At 63.4% G+C, this 9344-nt stretch overlaps 1 protein-coding gene across 1 annotated transcript in view; it reads left to right on the top strand.

The window, feature by feature from the left end:
* DCTN3 (dynactin subunit 3) overlaps positions 1-8601 on the top strand; it is a 22546-nt gene extending 13945 nt beyond the window's left edge. The window contains exon 7 of the mRNA XM_061581902.1: positions 7119-8601. Within this exon, the coding sequence (XP_061437886.1) occupies positions 7119-7208 (90 nt within the window). The 3' untranslated portion in view covers positions 7209-8601. The remainder of the gene's footprint in view (positions 1-7118) is intronic.
* The last annotated feature ends 743 nt before the right edge of the window (positions 8602-9344 follow it).

The following is a 9344-nucleotide window of genomic DNA, read 5'->3' as shown; positions in this document are numbered from 1 at the left end:
TGCCCCTACACTGCCCCTACACTGCCCCTACACTGCCCCCACACTGCCCCCACACTGCCCCTACACTGCCCCTACACTGCCCCCACACTGCCCCTACACTGCCCCCACACTGCCCCCACACTGCCCCTACACTGCCCCTACACTGCCCCCACACTGCCCCCACACTGCCCCTACACTGCCCCCACACTGCCCCCACACTGCCCCTACACTGCCCCCACACTGCCCCTACACTGCCCCCACACTGCCCCCACACTGCCCCCACACTGCCCCTACACTGCCCCCACACTGCCCCCACACTGCCCCTACACTGCCCCCACACTGCCCCCACACTGCCCCCACACTGCCCCCACACTGCCCCTACACTGCCCCCACACTGCCCCTACACTGCCCCTACACTGCCCCCACACTGCCCCCACACTGCCCCCACACTGCCCCCACACTGCCCCCACACTGCCCCCACACTGCCCCCACACTGCCCCCACACTGCCCCCACACTGCCCCCACACTGCCCCCACACTGCCCCTACACTGCCCCTACACTGTCCTTACACTGCCCCTACACTGCCCCTACACTGCCCCTACACTGCCCCCACACTGCCCCCACACTGCCCCTACACTGCCCCTACACTGCCCCTACACTGCCCCCACACTGCCCCCACACTGCCCCTACACTGCCCCCACACTGCCCCCACACTGCCCCTACACTGCCCCTACACTGTCCTTACACTGCCCCCATACTGCCCCTATATTGCCCCGATACTGCCCCTACACTGCCCTTACACTGCCCTTACACTGCCCCTACACTGCCCTTACACTGCCCCTACACTGCCCCTACACTGCCCCTACACTGCCCCCATACTGCCCCTACACTGCCCCCACACTGCCCCTACACTACCCCCACACTGCCCCTACACTGCCCCCACACTGCCCCCACACTGCCCCCACACTGCCCCCACACTGCCCCCACACTGCCCCCACACTGCCCCTACACTGCCCCTACACTGCCCCTACACTGCCCCCACACTGCCCACACACTGCCCCCACACTGCCCCTACACTGCCCCCACACTGCCCCCACACTGCCCACACACTGCCCCCACACTGCCCCCACACTGCCCCTACACTGCCCCCACACTGCCCCCACACTGCCCCCACACTGCCCCTACACTGCCCCCACACTACCCCTACACTGCCCCTACACTGCCCTTACACTGCCCCTACACTGCCCCTACACTGCCCCTACACTGCCCCCACACTGCCCCCACACTGCCCCCACACTGCCCCTACACTGCCCCTACACTGCCCCCACACTGCCCCCACACTGCCCCACACTGCCCCTACACTGCCCCCACACTACCCCTACACTGCCCTTACACTGCCCCTACACTGCCCCTACACTGCCCCTACACTGCCCCCATACTGCCCCTACACTGCCCCTTCACTGCCCCTACACTGCCCCTACTCTGCCCCTACACTGCCCCTCCACTGCCCCTACACTGCCCCTACACTGCCCCCATACTGCCTCCATACTGCCCCTACACTGCCCCTACACTGCCCCTACACTGCCCCCACACTGCCCCTACACTGCCCCCACACTGCCCCTACACTGCCCACACACTGCCCACACACTGCCCCTACACTGCCCCCACACTGCCCCCACACTGCCCCCACACTGCCCCCACACTGCCCCCACACTGCTCCCACACTGCCCCTACACTGCCCCCACACTGCCCCCACACTGCCCCCACACTGCCCCCACACTGCCCCCACACTGCCCCTACACTGTCCCTACACTGCCCTTACACTGCCCCTACACTGCCCCTACACTGCCCCTACACTGCCCTTACACTGCCCCTACACTGCCCTTACACTGCCCTTACACTGCCCCTACACTGCCCCTACACTGCCCCCATACTGCCCCTACACTGCCCCCACACTGCCCCCACACTGCCCCTACACTGCCCCTACACTGCCCCACACTGCCCCCACACTGCCCCCACACTGCCCCCACACTGCCCCTACACTGTCCTTACACTGCCCTTACACTGCCCCTACACTGCCCCTACACTGCCCCTACACTGCCCTTACACTGCCCTTACACTGCCCCTACACTGCCCCTACACTGCCCCTACACTGCCCTTACACTGCCCCTACACTGCCCTTACACTGCCCCTACACTGCCCCTACACTGCCCTTACACTGCCCCTACACTGCCCTTACACTGCCCTTACACTGCCCCTACACTGCCCCTACACTGCCCCTACACTGTCCTTACACTGCCCTTACACTGCCCCTACACTGCCCCTACACTGCCCTTACACTGCCCCTACACTGCCCTTACACTGCCCTTACACTGCCCCTACACTGCCCCTACACTGCCCCCATACTGCCCCCACACTGCCCTTACACTGCCCCTACGCTGCCCCTACACTGCCCTACACTGCCCCTACACTGCCCCTTCACTGCCCCTACACTGCCCCTACTCTGCCCCTACACTGCCCCTACACTGCCCCTTCACTGCCCCTACACTGCCCCTACACTGCCCCCATACTGCCCCCATACTGCCCCTACACTGCCCCTACACTGCCCCTACACTGCCCCCACACTGCCCCTACACTGCCCCCACACTGCCCCCATACTGCCCCCACACTGCCCCTACACTGCCCCTACACTGCCCACACACTGCCCACACACTGCCCCTACACTGCCCCCACACTGCCCCTACACTGCCCCCACATTGCCCCTACACTGCCCCCACACTGCCCCTACACTGCCCCCACACTGCCCCCACACTGCCCCTACACTGCCCCTACACTGCCCCCACACTTCCCCTACACTGCCCCTACACTGCCCCCACACTGCCCCTACACTGCCCCCACACTGCCCCCACACTGCCCCCACACTGCCCCCACACTGCCCCTACACTGCCCCCACACTGCCCCTACACTGCCCCTACACTGCCCCCACACTGCCCCCACACTGCCCCCACACTGCCCCCACACTGCCCCACACTGCCCCTACACTGCCCCCACACTGCCCCCACACTGCCCCTACACTGCCCCCACACTGCCCCCACACTGCCCCTACACTGCCCCCACACTGCCCCCACACTGCCCCTACACTGCCCCTACACTGCCCCCACACTGCCCCCACACTGCCCCCACACTGCCCCTACACTGCCCCTACACTGCCCCCACACTGCCCCTACACTGCCCCCACACTGCCCCCACACTGCCCCCACACTGCCCCTACACTGTCCTTACACTGCCCCTACACTGCCCCTACACTGCCCCTACACTGCCCCCACACTGCCCCTACACTGCCCCCACACTGCCCCCACACTGCCCCCACACTGCCCCTACACTGCCCCTACACTGCCCCACACTGCCCCCACACTGCCCCTACACTGCCCCTACACTGCCCTCACACTGCTCCCACACTGCCCCTACACTGCCCTCATGCTGCCCCTACACTGCCCCTACACTGCCCCTACACTGCCCCTACACTGCCCCCACACTGCCCCTACACTGCCCCTACACTGCCCCTACACTGCCCCCACACTGCCCCTACACTGCCCCTACACTGCCCCTACACTGCCCCCACACTGCCCCTACACTGGCCCCACACTGCCCCCACACTGCCCCTACACTGCCCCTACACTGGCCCCACACTGCGCCCACACTGCCCACACACTGCCCCCACACTGCCCCTACACTGCCCCCACACTGCCCCCACACTGCCCCTACACTGCCCCTACACTGCCCCCACACTGCCCCCGCACTGCCCCCGCACTGCCCCCACACTGCCCCTACACTGCCCCCACACTGCCCCTACACTGCCCCCACACTGCCCCCACACTGCCCCCACACTGCCCCCACACTGCCCCTACACTGCCCCTACACTGCCCCCACACTGCCCCTACACTGCCCCTACACTGCCCCACACTGCCCCTACACTGCCCCCACACTGCCCCCACACTGCCCCCACACTGCCCCCACACTGCCCCACACTGCCCCACACTGCCCACACTGCCCCCTACACTGCCCCCACACTGCCCCCACACTGCCCCCACACTGCCCCTACACTGCCCCTACACTGCCCCCACACTGCCCCTACACTGCCCCCACACTGCCCCCACACTGCCCCCACACTGCCCCCACACTGCCCCCACACTGCCCCTACACTGCCCCCACACTGCCCCCACACTGCCCCCACACTGCCCCCACACTGCCCCTACACTGCCCCTACACTGCCCCCACACTGCCCCCACACTGCCCCTACACTGCCCCCTACACTGCCCCCACACTGCCCCCACACTGCCCCCACACTGCCCCTACACTGCCCCTACACTGCCCCCACACTGCCCCTACACTGCCCCCACACTGCCCCCACACTGCCCTACACTGCCCCTACACTGCCCCTACACTGTCCTTACACTGCCCCTACACTGCCCCTACTCTGCCCCCTACACTGCCCCCACACTGCCCCTACACTGCCCCCACACTGCCCCTACACTGCCCCCACACTGCCCCTACACTGCCCCTACACTGCCCCCACACTGCCCCTACACTGCCCCTACACTGCCCCTACACTGCCCCCACACTGCTCCCACACTGCCCCTACACTGCCCCTACACTGCCCCCACACTGCCCCTACACTGCCCCCACACTGCTCCCACACTGCCCCTACACTGTCCTTACACTGCCCCCATACTGCCCCTATATTGCCCCGATACTGCCCCTACACTGCCCCCACACTGCCCCTACACTGCCCTTACACTGCCCCTACACTGCCCTTACACTGCCCTTACACTGCCCCTACACTGCCCCTACACTGCCCCTACACTGCCCCCATACTGCCCCTACACTGCCCCCACACTGCCCCTACACTGCCCCCATACTGCCCCTACACTGCCCCCACACTGCCCCCACACTGCCCCCACACTGCCCCCACACTGCCCCTACACTGCCCCCTACACTGCCCCCACACTGCCCCCTACACTGCCCCCTACACTGCCCCACACTGCCCCACACTGCCCCTACACTGCCCCTACACTGTCCTTACACTGCCCTTACACTGCCCCTACACTGCCCTTACACTGCCCTTACACTGCCCCTACACTGCCCCTACACTGCCCCTACACTGCCCCCACACTGCCCCTACACTGCCCCTACACTGCCCCTACACTGCCCTTACACTGCCCTTACACTGCCCCTACACTGCCCCTACACTGTCCCTACACTACCCCCACACTGCCCACACACTGCCCACACACTGCCCCTACACTGCCCCTACACTGCCCCTACACTGCCCCCATACTGCCCCTACACTGCCCCTTCACTGCCCCTACTCTGCCCCTACACTGCCCCTACACTGCCCCTTCACTGCCCCTACACTGCCCCTACACTGCCCCCACACTGCCCCCATACTGCCCCTACACTGCCCCTACACTGCCCCTACACTGCCCCCACACTGCCCCTACACTGCCCCCACACTGCCCCCACACTGCCCCCACACTGCCCCTACACTGCCCCTACACTGCCCCTACACTGCCCCTACACTGCCCCTACACTGCCCCCACACTGCCCCCACACTGCCCCTACACTGCCCACACACTGCCCACACACTGCCCCTACACTGCCCCCACACTGCCCCTACACTGGCCCCACACTGCCCCCACACTGCCCCCACACTGCCCCTACACTGGCCCCACACTGCCCCTACACTGGCCCCACACTGCCCCTACACTGGCCCCACACTGCCCCTACACTGCCCCTACACTGCCCACACACTGCCCCTACACTGCCCCCACACTGCCCCTACACTGGCCCCACACTGCCCCTACACTGGCCCCACACTGCCCCTATACTGCCCCTACACTGCCCCTACACTGGCCCCACACTGCCCCCACACTGCCCCCACACTGCCCCCACACTGCCCCCACACTGCCCCTACACTGCCCCTACACTGCCCCCACACTGCCCCTACACTGGCCCCCACACTGCCCCCACACTGCCCCTACACTGCCCCACACTGCCCCCACACTGCCCCTACACTGCCCCTACACTGCCCCTACACTGCCCCTACACTGCCCCCACACTGCCCCTACACTGGCCCCCACACTGCCCCTACACTGCCCCTACACTGCCCCTACACTGCCCCTACACTGGCCCCACACTGCCCCCACACTGCCCCTACACTGCCCCCACACTGCCCCCACACTGCCCCCACACTGCCCCTACTCTGCCCCTACTCTGCCCCTACTCTGCCCCTACACTGCCCCTACACTGCGCCCACACTGATTGATTTAGTTATTATTATTTATTATAATCATTTTATTTGATTATTATTTCACCACCGCTATTTTTTGGTTTGTTTCAGCAAAGCCACGGAGGCAGACACAATAATCTTAGGTTTTTTCGGTAAAGTCACGTAGGTTAAAAATTTAAAATGAATAAAAGTTACATTTATTTTATTTTTATTTTACTTTTATTAATTTAAAAATTTTACCCACGTGACTTTACCGAAAAAACCTCGGACTATGAATCCTTGGCAGTCACGAAAGCTTCAAATCTAGAATGAATGCCTTCATGGCACCCCTATACCAGAGGTCGCAAACGGGTTTTGATTCCTTACCCGTACCCGTACCCGGCCGCACCAGGGTCGCAAACGGATACCCGTACCCTACCCGAAATGAGTGACAAATGGTTACTCACCGGTGACTCACGGCCTACCCGTACCCGGCCGGGTACGGGTAGGGTACGGGTATCGGGTACCCGATTGCGACCTCTGGGATGAAGCCATGTTGCAGGCGCGGGTGGGTTGAGTCTAGGCACTTGAATTGTGAGAAGAGACAAGACGTTGGGAAATGAGTGACAAACGGTGACTCACCAGTGACTCACGGCCTACCCGTACCCGGCCGGGTATCGGGTAGGGTACAGGTATCGGGTACCCGGTTGCGACCTCTGCCCTATACTGCCCATGTGCCCCCCCCCCTCGTCCCACCATGCTCCCGTGGTGCCTTTCTGCTGCCCACCCGCACTACAACCGTTGCTGCCCTGTGCTGCCCTGTGCTGCCCTGTGCTGCCCTGTGCTGCCCTGTGCCCCCCCCCCCGAGCAGCTGCTGCTGCTGTCGCGTCAGTTTGTGCAGTGGGACGAGGCGTTGACGCGCGTCGAGGTGGCGCGAGGTGCCCGCAGGGTGCTCGACTGACGAGGGCCGAGGCTGCGAAGAACCCACGGGGTCAACACACACGCCCACCCGCACACCTCGCCCACCCACCCACACACCTCGCCCACTCGCCCACTCGCCCGCACACCCACACACCTACCCACCCGCCCACCCACCCACCGCACACCCACACACCTACCCACCCGCCCACCCACCCACCCACCACACACCCGCCTACCCGCCCACCTACCCACCCACCCACTGCACTCGGCACACGGCACTCCGCACACCGCACACGTCACGTCACACCGCACACGGCACACCGCACACGGCACACGGCACGTCACACGGCACAAGCCACAACGTTTGCAATCCGAGTTCTGTGACATTTCACCAGTCGTCACAGCCACCAGCTTCATCAGGCGACGCCCACATTCGTGGAGAAACCCTCCACCTCGATTTAAAGCTTTCGTGACTGCAGGGCTTCATCTTCTTGTGTCTTTCGGTAAAGTCATCACGTAGAAGGGAAATAATAAAATAATAAAAATATAATAAAATAATTTTCGCGGCGTTTTGGCTACAACGAAAGATGGCTGCTTGCGTTGTAGCCGAAACGTCGTGAGAATTGTATTTTATTATGTTTTATTTTTATTATTTTACTACTTCCCTTCTACGTGACGACTTTACCGAAAGAACCAAGAAGATGAAACCCTCCCACCTGTTTTCGTTCCTTACGCAGAGGCGCAGATGTGATGTCCACGCTTGTGCAAAGTGGCGGCGGTGGTGGTGGTGGTGGTGGGGAGGAGATTACTGTAGCAATCTACCAGCCCCGTGGTCTTGTACTTGCTTGCCCATTGTGTGTGCTACAACAGCTTCCCATAGAAAGCTTGCCCGGCAGAGGTCGCAAACGGGTTTTGATTCCTTAACCGTTCCCATACCCGGCCGCACCAGGGTCGCAAACGGGTACCCGTACCCGGCCGTACCCGTACCCTACCCGATACCCGGCTACCCATACCCGGCCGGGTATCGGGTAGGGTATGGGTAGGGTACGGGTACCCGATTGCGACCTCTGGGATGAAGCCATGTTGCAGGCGCGGGTGGGTTGATTCTAGGCACTTGAATTGTGAGGAGACAAGACGTTGGGAAATGAGTGACAAACGGTGACTCGCCAGTGACTCACGGCCTACCCGTACCTGGCCGGGTAGCCGGGTCGCCGGGTATCGGGTAGGGTACGGGTATCGGGTACCCGGTTGCGACCTCTGTTGCCCGGGTAGGGAGTCGAACCCCCGGGGCGAGGGTCGAACTCGTGGCCTGAACTCTTTGGGGGGCCCTCCCCCCCCCCCTTTCGGCCGTGTCGCCCGTACGCTGTGCGCGTCATGTCACCCCGCGCTGTAAACGCTCCGTATTTATCAAATAAAAGCCGATGACGATGAGGCGCGATCTCCGCCTCGTTGGTTCCGGTGGGACGTGCGGCGGGTCGATGGCGGGCTGCAGGAATTCATATTCTGATGACGATCACTTGTGTTGTGAGCGAAACGTCGTGGTTTTTCTGTTATTTTGTTTTCTTTCTACCTATCTACGGCGATTTACCGAAAGACCCAAAGAATATCCACTCGCCTCACCCAGTACCCACTAGTCACTCACACTCAACCACTAGCCTCACCCAGTAGCCACTAGCCCCTCCCATGCATTAAGGGTGGTTTTGGGGGCGGATTTGGGTGGCGGGGGGTTGGGGGGGTCGAAGGGGGGGTTTGCGGGGTGGGGTAGGGGGTGAGGGTGGGGTCAGGGGTGGGGTAGGGGGTGTGGGTGAGGTCAGGGGGGTTTGCGGGGTGGGGTAGGGGGTGAGGGTGGGGTAGGGGGTGAGGGTGGGGTAGGGGGTGTGGGTGGGGCCAGGGGTGGGGTAGGGGATGTGGGTGAGGTCAGGGGGGTTTGTGGGGTAGGGGTGGTGGGTGGGTAGGGGGTGGTGGGTGGGGTAGGGGGTGTGGGTGGGGTCAGGGGGTGTGGTAGGAGGTGGGGTCGGGGGGGTTTTGCGGGGTGGGGTAGGGGGTGAGGGTGGGGTAGGGGGTGAGGGTGGGGTAGGGGGTGTGGGTGGGGTAGAGGGGTGAGGGTGGGGTAGGGGGGGTTTGCGGTGTGGGGTAGGGGGTGAGGGTGGGGTAGGGGGTGAGGGTGGGGTAGGGG

Source organism: Lethenteron reissneri, unplaced genomic scaffold, assembly GCF_015708825.2.
Source record: "Lethenteron reissneri isolate LAM-NWPU_2019-01 unplaced genomic scaffold, ASM1570882v1 scaffold_1638, whole genome shotgun sequence".
Lineage (NCBI taxonomy): Eukaryota > Metazoa > Chordata > Hyperoartia > Petromyzontiformes > Petromyzontidae > Lethenteron > Lethenteron reissneri.
Note: the sequence above shows the minus strand (reverse complement) of the source record. Positions and strands in the feature narration are given on the sequence as shown.